Source organism: Oncorhynchus kisutch, linkage group LG8 (assembly GCF_002021735.2).
Source record: "Oncorhynchus kisutch isolate 150728-3 linkage group LG8, Okis_V2, whole genome shotgun sequence".
NCBI classification, from domain to species: Eukaryota; Metazoa; Chordata; class Actinopteri; order Salmoniformes; family Salmonidae; genus Oncorhynchus; species Oncorhynchus kisutch.
In genome coordinates, this window is record NC_034181.2 from 17,632,145 (window position 1) to 17,650,376 (window position 18,232).

At 42.4% G+C, this 18,232-nt stretch overlaps 1 protein-coding gene across 1 annotated transcript; it reads left to right on the forward strand.

The window, feature by feature from the left end:
* The first annotated feature begins 1,042 nt into the window (after positions 1 to 1,042).
* LOC109894938 (fibroblast growth factor 10) lies at positions 1,043 to 15,049 on the forward strand. The gene is made up of 4 exons (XM_031829739.1): positions 1,043 to 2,056; positions 2,192 to 2,337; positions 12,407 to 12,510; positions 14,720 to 15,049. Exons 1-4 carry the CDS (start codon positions 1,743 to 1,745, stop codon positions 14,909 to 14,911), a joined length of 756 nt encoding a protein of 251 aa, XP_031685599.1. The 5' UTR covers positions 1,043 to 1,742; the 3' UTR covers positions 14,912 to 15,049.
* The last annotated feature ends 3,183 nt before the right edge of the window (positions 15,050 to 18,232 follow it).

Consider the following 18,232-nt stretch of genomic DNA (forward strand, 5'->3'; position numbering starts at 1 on the left):
AGGTGGAGTTGGGGGAGAGAGGTGGAAGGAGAGAGAATGAGAAAGAATGGAGAGAGGTGGAGAGGGAGTGGAGGGGAGATGGAGGTGGAGGGGGGAGAGAGGTGGAGGAGAGAGAGAGAGAGAGAGAGAGAGAGAGGTGGAGGAGAGAGAGGTGGAGGAGAGAGAGGTGGAGGAGAGAGAGGTGGAGGAGAGAGAGGTGGAGGAGAGAGAGGTGGAGGAGAGAGAGAGAGGTGGAGGAGAGAGAGAGAGGTGGAGGAGAGAGAGAGAGGTGGAGGAGAGAGAGAGAGGTGGAGGAGAGAGAGAGAGGTGGAGGAGAGAGAGAGAGGTGGAGGAGAGAGAGAGAGGTGGAGGAGAGAGAGAGAGGTGGAGGAGAGAGAGAGGTGGAAGAGAGAGAGAGGTGGAAGAGAGAGAGAGGTGGAGGAGAGAGAGAGGTGGAAGAGAGAGAGAGAGGTGGAGGAGAGAGAGAGGTGGAGGAGAGAGAGAGGTGGAAGAGAGAGAGAGGTGGAGGAGAGAGAGAGGTGGAAGAGAGAGAGAGGTGGAAGAGAGAGAGAGGTGGAAGAGAGAGAGAGGTGGAAGAGAGAGAGAGGTGGAAGAGAGAGAGAGGTGGAAGAGAGAGAGAGGTGGAAGAGAGAGAGGTGGAGGGGAGAGAGGTGGAGGGGAGAGAGAGAGGTGGAGGGGAGAGAGAGAGGTGGAGGGGAGAGAAAGAGGGTGGGAGAGAAAGAGGGTGGGAGAGAAAGAGGTGGTGGGTATAGAGAGATTGTAGAAGGGGGTGAGAGAGGTGGAGGGGGAGGGAGAGAGAAAGAGAGGTGGGTGGTGAGAGAGAGGAAGAGAAGGAGAGAGGTGGGTGGTGGAGAGAAAGAATGAGAGAAGGAGAGGGTGGGAGTTAAAGAGAGGGGGCAGATCAGCTGACAGTCTCATATTCACACACACACACAAACACACACACCCCTCAGCCTGTTACCTCAGTGAAGGTGGAGCCACTGTAATTGAGAGGGAGAGGAGTCCACTCCACACTCATTCATGGAGAGAGAAAGAGAGGAGGACATGTCTCACAGGCACCCACTGGCCAACCAGGACTTAGCACCACATTTTGTTTGACCATCTCTTTTTAGTGAAATCTGGAAACGTGTGGAGGGTGTCTGGCAGCAGTGAGCTGTTGAATGTTTGGGCCTTAGGGGACAGAGGGATGAGCCTGGAGAAAGTGTTATAGTAGAATGTCCCTATGCCAGTGGACCTTTCATTGTGGGAGTAGCCATCTAACGATTTCTGGATTGGAATTAAATTCAGCACCAGGAACAGCTAAGGACAGAAGAACAGTTTCAAAAGTGGAACATATGAAGTCTGCCTGGTTTGTCATTGGAATACACTGACGGCAATTACACTGGCAACAATAAGACGAGTGGAACAATAGGCTGTTTTATTTATCGATTTGTATTTGTCTTAACTGATCTACCAGGACATCAGTTATAGGAACAAAAGTGAAAGAAAACATTGGAACACATGGACGTTCAGTACAATAATTGCTCTAGCTACCAAAAGAAAGGCAAGGAGACATTGATTTTCAACCCAGATAGGTATATTTGAGGAGGAAATCTCTTTTGCATATAGACCTGGTAGACTAGGTACCAGAGAGGCCCATTTTCCAGGAGGGCTCCCCTCCCCTCCCTCCCAGCCTCCCGTTGTCCCCAGCAGCATGTCCCAGGCTGTGAGGTTGCTTCCAGTCCTCCCCACACCATTCTACCATGACCACATGGGCTGCTGGAGGGAGTACGGCTGTCACTGCCTGGGCCACCTCTGGGTCCAGGTTTAGGTCTGGCTCTGGGTCCAGGTTTAGGTCTGGCTCTGGGTCCAGGTTTAGGTCTGGCTCTGGGTCCAGGTTTAGGTCTGGCTCTGGGTCCAGGTTTAGGTCTGGCTCTAGCTTTATCTCTAGGTCCTTCTTTTCCAGCCTGTCTCTGTCTCTGCTGCTAGCACTGCTGCTCGCCCTTTCCCTCCCCGTAGTTGTCTGCCATCAACCTCTCTACAGAGGCAGGCTCCAGCCAACCAGCCCCAGTCTCCAGTTCCTCAGTCTCCAGCCCCCCAGCCCCCAGCCCCCCAGCCCCAGCAGCCATTTTAGGGTGCCAGTGAACAGTTCCCTGGCTGCATCCAGGGTTGGAGAGACTGGGGAAACTGGAGGTCCCTTTGAAGGTATTAGGGTTCCGCTGGGGAGGCACGTACGCAGCTACAACCACCTGCAGGGAGATGTGCGGCAGAGGAAGCTCTTCTCCTTCCAGAAGTTCTTCCTGCGGATCGATACAAATGGCAGAGTTAATGGGACCAAGAGCAGAGAGGACCCCCTCAGTAAGTAACCACGAGTGTGTTTCTCAATTAGTAGGAGAGTAAAAGAGGCAAAACAGAGGTTCCACCATAGTGTATTGAAAATAAACCATTGTGTTGTCAGGGCTTTCCTCACTCTTCACTACAGAATATCATACAAATTACAGAAAAAGGGAAACAATTTCAAATGATTGACTTGTGTTGAATAACTTTACTGTTATGTTTGGAAAGACAGGTTTCCAGCAGAATTCTTTTGAATTGATCATCAATACGGCATGTTGAATCTAAATTGTGGCAAGATCTGTCTCCCAGCAGTACATGGACATTCTTAGAGCTAGGCGACACATTCCTGGCAAGAAGCTTCTTTCTGTATCTACCAGAAGTCCCTGTGATATCTGTCCTGTCGTAACATTCCGTACAATGATGGTAGCTCTAAGATGATTAAAACAGGAGGGGTAGATTACCAACCTGTTATCTGTCCGTATTCACAGCCCAGGGTCAACAGTACTGATAACAGCTAGACAGGAGCAGGACAGGGGATGGGAGAGGATACGTCAATCACTAACATGCTCTCACACACAACCAGTCCGCTTCGTTTAAGTCCACACATGTTGTACATAATGCTGATGCCGTGTGGTTTATGATTAATAGAGTATAATGTAAATGTGATTAATTTACAGAGGTACAGAAACATGAATGGATATGTTTAGTACTCATGCCCTATTCTCACAGTACAGTTATTCCAGTGAGATACGCGTGTGAGCCTATCTGTGTGCGGGCATTCACATGCTCAAGTGTGTGTGTGTGTGTGTGTGTTCGGATGTAGCAAACCAAGCAACCACCACCAGAGACACATGTGCTCACTTAAACTACCCCCCCCCCCACCTACACACACCACCCCCCATCCCATGTATATGGAAGTCTTCAACGTTTCTCCTAGGTGTTCTAAACCACAAAATGAATCAAAGAGGCTTATGGGAAAGAGTAAGGAAAGGCACCATTGGTGTTTGTTTTGACAAGAATATGACAGAAATGTCTTTATAGACCTACACTTGTATGTACATGTCTTTAGAGACCTACACTTGTATATACATGTCTTTAGAGACCCTACACTTGTATATACATGTCTTTAGAGACCTACACTTGTATATACATGTCTTTAGAGACCCTACACTTGTATATACATGTCTTTAGAGACCTACACTTGTATATACATGTCTTTAGAGACCCTACACTTGTATGTACATGTCTTTAGAGACCTACACTTGTATGTACATGTCTTTAGAGACCTACACTTGTATATACATGTCATTAGAGACCTACACTTGTATGTACATGTCTTTAGAGACCTACACTTGTATATACATGTCTTTAGAGACCTACACTTGTATATACATGTCTTTAGAGACCTACACTTGTATATACATGTCATTATAGACCCTACACTTGTATGTACATGTCTTTAGAGACCTACACTTGTATGTACATGTCTTTAGAGACCTACACTTGTATATACATGTCATTAGAGACCTACACTTGTATGTACATGTCTTTAGAGACCTACACTTGTATGTACATGTCTTTAGAGACCTACACTTGTATGTACATGTCTTTAGAGACCTACACTTGTATGTACATGTCTTTAGAGACCTACACTTGTATGTACATGTCTTTAGAGACCTACACTTGTATGTACATGTCTTTAGAGACCTACACTTGTATGTACATGTCTTTAGAGACCTACACTTGTATGTACATGTCTTTAGAGACCTACACTTGTATGTACATGTCTTTAGAGACCTACACTTGTATGTACATGTCTTTAGAGACCTACACTTGTATGTACATGTCTTTATAGACCTACACTTGTATGTACATGTCATTATAGACCCTAGACTTGTATGTACATGTCATTATAGACCTACACTTGTATATACATGTCTTTAGAGACCTACACTTGTATGTACATGTCATTATAGACCCTACACTTGTATGTACATGTCTTTAGAGACCTACACTTGTATGTACATGTCTTTATAGACCTACACTTGTATATACATGTCTTTATAGACCTACACTTGTATGTACATGTCATTATAGACCCTACACTTGTATGTACATGTCATTATAGACCCTACACTTGTATATACATGTCTTTAGAGACCTACACTTGTATGTACATGTCTTTATAGACCTACACTTGTATGTACATGTCATTATAGACCCTACACTTGTATGTACATGTCTTTAGAGACCTACACGTGTATATACATGTCATTAGAGACCCTACACGTGTATATACATGTCATTATAGACCCTACACTTGTATATACATGTCATTATAGACCCTACACTTGTATATACATGTCTTTAGAGACCCTTCATTTCTATATACAGTTGAAGTCAGAAGTTTACATACACTTAGGTTGGAGTCATTAAAACTCGTTTTTCAATCACTCCACACATTTCTTGTTAACAAACTATAGTTTTGGCAAGACGGTTAGGACATCTACTTTGTGCATGACACAAGTAATTTTCCCAACAATTGTTTACAGACAGATTATTTAATTTACAATTCACTGTATCACAATTCCAGTGGCTCAGAAGTTTACATTCACTAAATTGACTGCCTTTAAACAGCTTAGAAAATTCCAGAAAATGATGTCATGGCTTTAGAAGCTTTCTGATAGGCTAATTGACATAATTTGAGTAAATTGGAGGTGTACCTGTGAATGTATTGCCTTTTTGCTTGACGTCATGGGAAAATCAAAAGAAATCAGCCAAGACCTCAGAAAAACAATTGTTGACCTCCACAAGTCTAGTTCATCATTGGGAGCAATTTTCAAAGGCCTGAAGGTACCAAGTTCATCTGTACAAACAACAGTACCAAAGTATAAACATGGGACCAAGCAGCTGTCATACCGCTCACGAAGGAGACGCGTTCTGTCTCCTAGAGATGAACATACTGGGGTGCGAAAAGTGCCAATCAATCCCATAACAGCAAAGGACCTTGTGAAGATGCTGGAGGAAACAGGTTCAAAAATATCTATATCCACAGTAAAACGAGTCCTATATCGACAACCTGAAAGGCCTCTCAGCAAGGAAGAAGCCACTGCTCCAAAACCGCCATAAAAAGCCAGACTACGGTTTACAACTGCACAAGGGACTGGTGCACTTCACAAAGTAAATGGCATCATGAGGAAGGGAAATTGTGGATATATTGAAGAAACGTCTTAAGACATCAGTCAGGAAGTTAAAGCTTGGTTGCAAATGGGTCTTCCAAATGGACAATGACCCCAAGCATACTTCCAAAGTTGTGGCAAAATGGCTTAAGGACAACAAAGTCAAGGTATTGGAGTGGCTGTCACAAAGCCCTGACCACAATCCCATAGATCATTGGTGGGCAGAACTGAAAAAGCGTGTGTGAGCAAGGAGGCTCTCCTGACCATAGGAAGCCTTTTTTCTATGGTAGAGTAGGTCAGGCTGTGACTTGGGATTTAGTCTAGTTTATATTTTCTATGTGGGGTTCTAGTTTTTTTTCTTCTTTGTTGGGGTTTTGGTATGATTCCCAATTAGAGGCAGCTGGCTATCGTTGTCTCTAATTGGGGATCATACTTAAGTAGCATTTCTCCACCTTTGTTATGGGATATTGTTTTGAGTAAGTGTATGTAGCACCTCTGTTGTCACGGTTTGTTATTTTGTTTGGCTAAGTTTTACTGTTATATTATGTGGAACTCAACATACGCTGTGCCTTGATCCGTTTATACAAACGTGACAGAGGCCTACAAACCTGACTCAGTTACACCCGTTACACCCGCTCTGTCTGGAGGAATGGACCAAAATTTACCCAACTTATTGTGGGAAGCTTGTGGAAGGCTACCCGAAACGTTTGACCCAAGTTAAACAATTAAGGCAATGCTACCAAATATCAATTGAGTGTATTTAAACTTCTGACCCACTGGGAGTGTGATGAAATAAATACAAGTTTAAATAAATCATTCTCTCTACTATTATTGACATTTCACCTTCTTAAAATAAAGTTGTGATCCTAACTGACCTAACAGGGAATTCTTACTGGGATTAAATGTCAGGAATTGTGAAATTTAGTTTAAATGTATTTGGCTAAGGTGTATGTAAACTTACAACTTCAACTGTACATGTCTTTAGAGACCTACACTTGTATACATGTCTTTATAGATTTTACACTGTCTTTATTTGACACTGAGGCAAAAATGCAATGAATTTCAAAATGCCTCTTTTGGGTGTTTATGACATAGTGAAGACATTGCTAGACCGACTGTTGTTCTAAAATGATCGGAGGGTTCAACTTGACGCTAGTAGGTGTTTACTTATTGAACCCTTCTATTGTCTCTCATTACTCCTCACAATTCTTTATACTACAGGCAATAGTTATACTAGCACATAGTGGGGAGAACAAGTATTTGATAACCTGCTAAGTCTGCAGTGTTTCCTACTTACAAAGCATGTAGAGGTCTGTCATTTTTTATCGTAGGTACACTTCAACTGTGAGACGGAATCTAAAACAAAAATCCAGAAAATCACATTGTATTATTTTTAAGTAATTAATTTGCATTTTATTGCATGACATAAGTATTTGATACATCAGAAGAGCAGAACTTAATATTTGGTACACAAACCTGTGTTTGCAATTACAGAGATCATACGTTTCCTGTAGTTCTTGACCAGATTTGCACACACTGCAGCAGGGATTTTGGCCCACTCCTCCGTACAGACCTTCTCCAGATCCTTCAGGTTTCGGGGCTGTCGCTGGGCAATACGGACTTTCAGCTCCCTCCAAAGATTTTCTATTGGGTTCAAGTCTGGAGACTGGCTAGGCCACTCCAGGACCTTAAGATGCTTCTTACAGAGCCACTCCTTAGTTGCCCTGGCTGTGTGTTTCGGGTCATTGTCATGCTGGAAGACCCAGCCACGACCCATCTTCAATGCTCTTACTGAGGGAAGGAAGTTGTTGGCCAAGATCTCGCGATACATGGCCCCATCCATCCTCCCCTCAATATGGTGCAGTCGTCCTGTCCCTTTTGCAGAAAAGCATCCCCAAAGAATGATGTTTCCACCTCCATGCCTCACGGTTGGGATGGTGTTCTTGGGGTTGTACTCATCATTCTTCTTCCTCCAAACATGGCGAGTGGAGTTTAGACCAAAAAGCTCTATTTTTGTCTCATCAGACCACATGACCTTCTCCCATTCCTCCTCTGGGTCATCCAGATGGTCATTGGCAAACTTCAGACGGGCCTGTACATGCGCTGGATTGAGCAGGGGGACCTTGCGTGCGCTGCAGGATTTTAATCCATGACGGCGTAGTGTGTGACTAATGGTTCTTTGAGACTGTGGTCCCAGCTCTCTTCAGGTCATTGACCAGGTCCTGCCGTGTAGTTCTGGGCTGATACCTCACCTTCCTCATCATCATTGATGCCCCACGAGGTGAGATCTTGACTGGAGCCCCAGACCGAGGGTGATTGACCGTCATCTTGAACTTCTTCCATTTTCTAATAATTGCACCAACAGTTGTTGCATTCTCACCAAGCTGCTTGCCTATTGTCCTGTAGCCCATCCCAGCCTTGTGCAGGTCTACAATTTTATCCCTGATGTCCTTACACAGCTCTCTGGTCTTGGCCATTGTGAAGAGGTTAGAGTCTGTTTGATTGAGTGTGTGAACAGGTGTCTTTTATACAGGTAACGAGTTCAAACAGGTGCAGTTAATACAGGTAATGAGTGGAGAACATGAGGGCTTCTTAAAGAAAAACTAACATGTCTGTGAGAGCCGAATTCTTACTGGTTGGTAGGTGATCAAATACTTATGTCATGCAATAAAATGCTAATTAAGTACTTAAAAATCATACAATGTGATTTTCTGGATTTTTGTTTTAGATTCCTTCTCTCACAGTTGAAGTGTAACTATGATAAAAAAATGACAGACCTCTACATCCTTTGTAAGTAGGAAAACCTGCAAAACCTGCAAAATCGGCAGTGTATCAAATACTTGTTCTCCCCACTGTATTAGTAATATACTGCTGTATATAATACTAATCTTTTGCATAAAGTGACCAAGTTTATCTTTGGGTTGGGTTTGACTGCAGTAGCAGGGGAGGGGTACTAATTCATGAATGACATGGTTGAACATCATTGTGGTCACATCAAAGCTGCTAGTGTTCAGTATCAATGGTGCTGCCACAAAGTCATTTCCTGGGGGGGACTGGGGACAGTGTGGATTATCTGGCACACTATCCGGTTCACAGGGCAAGAGATACTACAGGAGAGCAGCTCCAGTCTCTGCTCTGGCCCAGGGCCTAGACATGATCCCTGGGATGACACAGCATCAGGTTTATGGCATTGATTCTGTGGCAATGTCCAGTTAAAAACTCTGGGTTGATAGAAAATAATAACATAATAATGGATATACTGTATGAATAAAACTAGAAAAGGACATTTCCTAAAAATATATGTTTGTTTGTTCTTGCTATCAGCAAGCATGTGGCAATCTTTTCATAGATAATGTAAAATCATGCACTGATTCTTTGCACTGAAGCATATCTGGAGACCAAGTTAGCAGTTTTGATTAAAAACAGCTTCAATATTTCATTCTTATTACTCCTCCTTTTTGTAGATATGGTTTAGGTTCAGTTTGTTTTTGTCCAAGGCTGAGACCTGAGCTTTGAAACCTAGTTACAGCAATATAACGATTGAGGGGGACAACTGGTATTGTGCTTGAACTACCAACCTTGCTAGCAAAGATCTCAACAGATGTAGAGGTGGTGGTTTTGGGGGCTGTTTAAGAGCATGTATCCAACCTCCCACAGATTTATGGGGATGCCTGTGAAAAACTTTCCCACATGTCGCTCCATCGTGCTGGGATTCTGCTGGGAGCTTACAGAGAGAGAGGGCTGGAAGTGATTCCCGGGCAATAAGAAGCTTTGCGAAAATAAGCGCATTTAACTAAAGCTACACATTTAAACGACATCAGCTTAAAAAACCAACTAGACAAAACTGTGTTTATCAATAACCTGGTTTGCTATATTGTTGCATCTCATCACATTTGAAAAGCCAAAAATATTTCTAATACTCATTTACTGAGAACAGTAATGGTGGACTCGACCAGTTCTGAGGCTCTAACAGATGTGTGGCGGCGGACGAATTAGAAGATGTTTATGGACGTGGAGAGGGGCAGGGTATGAACAAACTAATTACGTTCAATGTGGTCCTCTTCTACATTACAGATGATTTGTTTCCATCATTCCCATATTTCAACATGACGATACAGTTGGAATGGTTTCAGATATCTAAGTAAATGTTTTCCTTATTCTTAAATCAAGTTGGCTACAGTGTATCTGTACTGTAAACTCTGTCCCATTTTTTAGAAGAGGTAACTTCCAGTTACCCTAAATAGCCATGTAAAACGGCAAAATCTACCTTTACCTGGCAACCCACTGTGGAAAATTTGCTTTTAACTTGCAACAAACTGTGGAAAATCTACCTTTACCTGGCAACCCACTGTGGAAAATTTGCTTTTAACTTGCAACAAACTGTGGAAAATCGACCTTTTAACTGGCAACCCACTGTGGAAAATTCGCTTTTAACTGGCAACCCACTGTGGAAAATCCACCTTCAATTCACATTGGCATTGTCTGCACCTACTCCACCCTAACACACCATTTACTGCAGTAACTACAAAACAGAGCATATCAAATGAGCCACACATTAGGAGAAAGTGTCCAGCATGCAACTCATTTTCCACTAAATAAACAATTGGAAATGTGTGGTTGACCCACGGCCATGATTTAATGTGTGGTGTATCAGAATCACCACTACATAACACACAGTGTCACATACATTTGGTGTTGAATGTTGTGAGACGTAATATGTTGAACGGCTTCGGTTGGCTTCGGTTCGTTTTTTTCTGTTGTAGATATCATTCCTGAGTGAGCAAGTAGACAGTAGTGCTGAACATTAATCATCAAAGACTGAGTGGATACGGGTGGCTTTTCTCTATAGAGAAATGCTGTAGAGACTGTGTATATGTGTGCACAATGCTTGTTCACAACAATATGCACACCTATGTGTGTGTGTGTGTCTCTGTGTCCCAGACACACACTTGATTTTTTAAATTGTATTTGTATTTTTTATTGAACCTTTATTTAACTAGGCAAGTCAGTTAAGGACAAGTTCTTATTTACAATGACGGCCTCCCAGGGAATAGTAGGTTAACTACCTTGTTCAGGGGCAGAACAACAGATTTTTACCTTGTCAGCTCAGGGATTCAATCTAGCAACCTTTCAGTTACTGGCCCAACGCTCAAACCACTAGGCTACCTGCTGCCCATATAAATCATCTCGCCCCAGCCTCCGGTGTGTGTGTTTGATCAGTGGTCATTAAGGTCTTTCTAATCCTCCCCTCCCTGTTTCTCTGTCATGGCTCATCTGTCCTCCTCTGTTCTCTCTCCTTTCATCCCGGCATGTTTACAGAGGGCCCAGAAACAGCCTTAGATAGTCTTGCATCCTCACTCGATACCTGACACCTAATCCCTTACAGAAGCAACTCTCAGATCTTCAATGGCCGTTGTGTCATGGTCCCCACCACCACTTCACCTGCCGGTGTGAACCTGTTTGAACTGGAAACTAATGCAGAGGCTACCTCACTGATGTGGATACAGGGATGTAGGTCACAGTATATTTCGAAGGGCACTTTTTCCAGGACACCTGCCCCTTCAAGTTCACACGGCACCTTTGGACGGTCTGACCACAAGCAAGGGAGCTTGACAGTGACACAGGCGGCTTCACATACTCATCAGGGACGAAGGAGGGGAACTGCTGTGGCAGTCTGATCAAAGGCCATCATCACGACAACTCCCTGCAGCGTGTGTGTGTGTGTGTGTGTGTGTGTGTGTGTGTGTGTGTGTGTGTGTGTGTGTGTGTGTGTGTGTGTGTGTGTGTGTGTGTTGTGTGTGTGTGTGTGTGTGTGTGTGTGTGTGTGTGTGTGTGTGTGTGTGTGTGTCAGGATAGGATAACAACACCACACAGGAAGTGTGGAGAGGAAGTGAAGGAGGGTGTCAGGAAGTCAAACGTACCATAGGAACCAGAGAGGGGCCATTAACACACACCAGCGTCAGATTAGATACATGTGTGTGTACGTGCATGCGTGCGTGTGAGAGTGTGTATGTATATTTACACTGGGAATTGGTGGCTTATATTCCAAATGAGCCAAACTATTCACAAATAAATCCTACCTGCTTTCATTATAATCCTCATGACAAATTAGTTATTAAGCTGAAGTCTGTTCTTCTGTGTAGACTGTGGCCCTACATAGATGAAGCACGCTTATATGGGTGATATGAAGGATGGCTGGATGGATGGATGAAAACTCTACCCTACAGTTTTAAGAGATTCTTCAGGCTTTTCTCTGAAAATCAACTAAAGTATTAGAGGGACAAACATATGACTGACAGCATGACAGTTGGCTATGAACCCACAGGATTTCAGCTAGAGGCTTTCTAAAACACATCTAGATTATTTTGTCTTGAGAAAGGCTCTACACTATCAACACAATTACTCTTCGGATCAATGTCATTATTTTTTACTTCAGCTGGTTACAAGTAAATCAGTTAGGTTTTCTCAATTTAAAACAAAATGTATATATTTGATGAAACCAAATACATGATTCAATGCCAACTGTTATATTTTATTATAAACAAACCTATATTTTAAGTTGCAATACTTATTTTCAACACATTTAACTTACTTTTCCCCTTTGGTTAAACTTAATAAACAACACAAATACAAACTAATATTTCATGTAAGGAGGGACAGGCAGACACTCCTGATAGTTCGACAAGCTCTTATCTTAATGACTACAGCAGATCCAGAGCACATAGCTTCTATGTACTCTGCCTCTGTGTTCTGATCTGGGCCAACGTTATGTCTGCGGTCTGCCCTAAAATTCCCTGCCTGAACGGTTACACATTTCCCCTAAATCCTCCCCTATGATGAATATAAATGATTTATAAAAGGTTTATCACTTGTTTCTAAATGATTATACATGTTATTTTGTGTGTTCTCAGGTATTCTGGAGATCACGTCGGTGGATGTGGGGGTGGTGGCTATCAAAGGCCTGGGCAGTAACTATTACCTGGCTATCAGCAGGAAGGGTGTGCTGTACGGAGCGGTCAGTATCCGAGTCAGAGGTCATTTAACCAGCCTCAAAGACAGACACTTAGATTCCTTCAACTTTATCACAAGAGTTCTTATCTTTGGAGCTGGGTTCACTTTTAACTAATGGTGCAGTGGAAACTATCAGAAGTTCAAAGAGCACCCCATCCAAACCAAGTGCATATGATTCAAAGAGGAAATTGGAGGTCAGCAAGTAATGACTATAGTGCTAAGTGACACAGACATTAGAATACATCACATCTATCACTGTAACCGATTTACATAACTAACTATTTCTATTGAATGTACCCCTCTAGTACATGGTACATCTTGACTAAGTTGAATTGGGTTGTTGTTAGACAGTAGTTGCCATATTATTCTTGTCACTAAGTATTGTTTGTTTATTTTGTTTTTACATTTGGACACTTGAATGCGATGGTGCATGTCAAGAGATTTAATCCTGCAAAATGCAGATAAATAAATACAGTGTACGGTGCATTCGAAAAGTATTGAGACCCCTTGACTTTTTCCACATTTTATTACGTTACAGCCTTATTCTAAAATTACTTTTTTCCCTCATCAATCTACACAAAGCAAAAAAAGGTTTTTAGAAATAGTTGAAAATGTATTAAAAATAAGTCTTCAGACCATTTGCTATGAGCTCAGGTGCATCCTGTTTCCATTGATCATCCTTGAGATGTTTCTACAACTTGGTTTGAGTCCACCTGTGGTAAATTCTATTGATTAGACATGATTTGGAAAGGCACACGATTGTCTATTTGAGGTCCCTCAGTTCACCGTGCATGTCAGAGCAAAAAACAAGCCATGAGGTCAAAGGAATTCTCCGTAGAGCTCAGAGACAGGATTGTGTCGATGCAAAGATCTGGGGAAGGGTACCAAAACTTTTCTGCAGCATTGAAGGTCCCCAAGAACATAGTGGCCTGAATCATTCTTAAATGGAAGACGTTTGGAACCACCAACACTCTTCCTAGAGCTGGCCGCCCGGCCCAACTCAGCAATCGGGGGAGAAGGGCCCTGGTCAGGGAGGTGGCCAAGAACCCGATGTTCACTCTGACAGAGCTCCAGAGTTCCTCTGTGGTGATGGAGGAACCTTTCAGAAGGACAACCATCTCTGCAGCACTCCACCAATCAGGCCTTTATGGGACAGTGGCCAGACAGAAGTCACTCCTCAGTAAAAGACGCATGACAGCCCGCTTGGAGTTTGCCAAAAGGAACCTAAAAGGACTCTCAGACCATGAGAAACAAGATTCTCTGGTCTGATGAAACCAAGATTGAACTCTTTGGCCTGAATGCCAAGTGTCACATCTGGAGGAAACCTGGCACCATCCCTAAGGTAAAGCATGGTGGTGGCAGCATCATGCTGTAGGCATGTTTTTCAGCAGCAGTGACTGGGAGACAAGTCAGGATTGAGGGCAAGATGAACGGAGCCATGTACAGAGAGATCCTTAATGAAAACCTGCTCCAGAGCGCTCAGGACCTCAGACTGGGGCAAATGTTCACCTTCCAACAGGATAACAACCCTAAGCACACAGCCAACGCAGGAGTGGCTGAGACAACGCAGGAGTGGCTTCGGGACAAGTCGCTGAATGTCCTTGAGTGGCCCAGCCAGAGCCCGGACTTGAACCTGAGCGAACATCTCTGGAGAGGCCTGAAAAGAAATGTGCATCGACGTTTCCCATCCAACCTGACAGAGCTTGCAAGGATCTGCAGAGAAGAATGGGAGAAACTCCCCAAATACAGGTGTGCCAAGCTCGTAGTGTCATACCCTAGAAGACTCAAGGCTGTAATCACTGCCAAAGGTGCTTCAACAAAGTACTGAGTAAATAGTCTGAATACTTATGTAAATGTAATATTTACATAAGTAAATGTGATTTGATTTTGATTGATTTCAGTTAGATTGAGTGGGATTTTTTTTAAATCAATTTAAGAATAAGGCTGTAATGTAACAAAATGTAAAAAAACGTCAAGGGGTCTGCATGCACTGTAGAAAGGTTGAATAAATACCTGGAAACATTTCAACATTGATATATTTAATATTTTGACTCTTGTATGAACAGTACATTAACTATAAATATAGTATTCTCACATCCTTTGCTAGTGTAAGCACTTCACAAATGGAAATAGTTGACTCCGTATGAAATGTATTGAGTCAGTATCCGAATACATATGAGAATGTATCCCAGTAATGTCCTTTGTTCTTCCAGAGAGAGTTTGGCATTGACTGCACACTGAAGGAGCGTATTGAGGAGAACGGCTATAACACCTACGCCTCAGCCGAGTGGAGGAACAAGAAGAGACAGATGTTTGTGGGGCTGAGTGTCCACGGGAGGCCACTGAGAGGGAAGAAAACAAGGAGGAGGAAAATGGCCACCCACTTCCTCCCCATCATGGTGTGATGAAGAAGAGCATTTCACTGTACTAAACATACCCTGTGGGAGAGCTATTCAGCATTGAACAATCTTTCAGATAAAGAGTTTTTAAAATGTACTCTAATCTAGACAGAGAGCATCTGAACTATACCATTTCTAAAAGACATATTTTCTCTAAGGAAGGTAATTAACTGCGCATATACTCCCTGCTTTTGACTTTCGTTGAGATGGTTTATTGGTTTGAAGATGTGCAGTGCTTTCTGTGGCACAGGGTGAAATTTGAATCATATTCTGTGCCAAAACATTGGAAAGATGTGGACTGAAGGAGGGCGTGACATGTGGGAACAAAGTAGGACGCTGTTTCACGCACCGCGTGGATGAAGTGAGGAAGCACTGGCTCTGTGTATACAAAAAAACAATTGAACTGTTGTTCATGGTCCTCATTCTCATTTCAATGATCTGAACATTCTTAAATGAAGAAGAAGCCTAACAGATCGGTAAATGCAGGAAAAATGTATATAATTGAGCAAGATCCTCGTGGTCATGAGATCTTGGAACCATATCAAAAGTGAATACAGTGAAAGGAAACACTAATGTATGATATTTAACCACTGAGGTTTGACTGTGTTGAAGTCAATTATTTATTTTGTGTAATATTTAACTGAAGGTGGAAAGAAGGTGAACATTTCATTGCATTCTTTACACCTTATGTCTGTGAAGTAAATAACATACATTTGCTATTTCCTCCTCGGTATCCAAATGTTCTCATGTTCATCAATAAAGTTTGCAACTTAAAACTGGTTGACAAATCTGACAAATACACATATGATTGAGAATGTGACCCAATAAATGAGATCCTGTTAATACAATAACACTGAAAGAACAATCAGAATGCTTGGTGTCTCAACTACAGTTAAAGTAGATATATTCTAAGGTGACAGGTTATGGTAAAAGGATGAAAACCCATAGCACAGAGACCCCGTGTGGTTTTCAGGTCGCGCTGAGGAACTATTCTTATCAGGCTGACTGAGGTAGGTAATGACAAAAGGCAACCATTACAGGCCCACCACATATTCCATGTGGCAACCGTTGCACTAATGATTAGAGTTCCCAAACAAACTGGAAACCACATGAAAATGGAAGGGAGATAGCTACACTGGTATGGGATTCCATGCAAATTTCCCAAATGGCAGGAGACCTTGGGTCACATGGATACTGAACAAGCAAGAATCACTTGTTTCAGACAGTAAGTAACGTGAAAGAAATGTAATAGCCTGTAGATCTCACATTTCTGCATTGTAATATCCAACATCAAGCACTATTTAACAACATCTGTTGCAGGGTATGTGGGGTAGGAAGTGTGTGTGTGTGTATTTGAATACCAGAGCAGACAAGGTGAAAAATATGCCGATGTGCCCTTGAGCAAGGCACTTAACCTTAATATGCTCCATGGGCGCCGTACTATTATGCCTGACCCTGTAAAACACCACATTTCACTGCATCTATTTGGCGTATTTGACAATAAATCATACAGTTGAAGTCAGAAGTTAACATACACCTTAGCCAAATATATTTAAACTCAGATTTTCACAATTCTTGACATTTAAACTTAGTAAAAATTGCCTGTCTTGTGTCAGTTAGGAACACCATTTATTTTAAAATGTGAAATGTCAGAATAATAGGAGAGAATGATTTATTTCAGCTTTTATTTCTTTCATCACATTCCCAGTGGGTCAGAAGTTTACATACACTCAGTTAGAATTTGGTAGCATTGCCTTTAAACTGTTTAACTTGGCTCAAACGTTTTGGGTAGCCTTCCACAAGCTTCCCACAATAAGTTGGGTGAATTGTGGCCCATTCCTCCTGACAGAGCTGGTGTAAAGGAGTCAGGTTTGTAGGCCTCCTTGCTTGCACATGATTTTTCAGGTCTGCCCACACATTTTCTATAGGATTGAGGTCAGAGCTTTGTGATGGCCACTCCAATACTTTGACTTTGTTGTCCTTCAGCCATTTTGCCACAACTTTGGAATTATGCTTGGGGTCATTGTTCAATTAGAAGACCCATTTGCGACCAAGCTTTAACTTCCTGATTGATGTCTTGAGATGTTGCTTCAATATATCCACATAATTTCCCTTCGTCATTATGCCATCTATTTTGTGAAGTGCACCAGTCCCTCCTGCAGCAAAACACCCAAACATCATGATGGCGTTAGAGTGGTGTTCTCCGGCTTGCAAGCCTCCCCCTTTTTCCTCCGAACATAACGATGGTCATTGTGGCCAAACAGTTATATTTTTGTTTCATCAGACCAGAGGACATTTCTCCAAAAAGTATGATCTTTGTCCCCATGTGCAGTTGCAAACCATAGTCTGGCTGCTTTTTTATGGCGGTTTTGGAGCGGTGGCTTCTTCCTTGCTGAGCGGCCATTCAGGTTATGTCGATATAGGACTCGTTTTTACTGTGGATATAGATACTTTTGCACCTATTTCCTCCAGCATCTTCACAGGGTCATTTGCTGTTGTTTTGCACTTTTCACACCAAAGTAAGTTAATAAATATCTAGGAGACAGAACGCTTCTCCTTCCTGAGCAGTATGACGGCTGCGTGGTCCCATGGTGTTTATACTTGCGTACTATTGTTTTTACAGATGAATGGTACCTTCAGGCGTTTGGAAATTGCTCCCAAGGATGAACCAGACTTGTGGAGGTCTACATTTTTTTTTCTGAGGTCTTGGCTTCTTTTGATTTTCCCATGACGTCAAGCAAAGAGGCACTGAGTTTGAAGGTAGGCCTTGAAATACATCCACAGGTACACCTCCAATTTACTCAAATGATGTCAATTAGCCTATCAGAAGTTTCTAGAGCCATGACATCATTTTCTGGAATTTTCCAAGCTGTTTAAAGGCACAGTCAACTTTGTGTAAACTTCTGATCCACTGGAATTGTGAATTATATGTTAAATAATCTGTCTGTAAACAATTGTTGGAAACATTACTTGTGTCATGCACAAAGTAGATGTCCTAACCGACTTGCCAAAACTATAGTTTGTTAACAAGAAATGTGTGGAGTGGTTGAAAAACAAGTTTCAATGACTCCAACCTAAGTGTATGTAAACTTCCGACTTCACCTGTATTATTATTATTACTTCCTCCTTTAATTGTCATCAAATAGTCTAATCAGTGACAGCTGTCAGATGTCAGAACAAAAGACTAAGGGGAGAATGTTAACACCACGAAAGTCCCGTGCCTCTCTCATCCTGTTTTTGAACATCTAATTGTATCTATGTAAGGGTGTGCAATTGGGAAAAGAGCACAAAGTGCGTGCAAAACTAACATGAAAGACAGACCGTTTC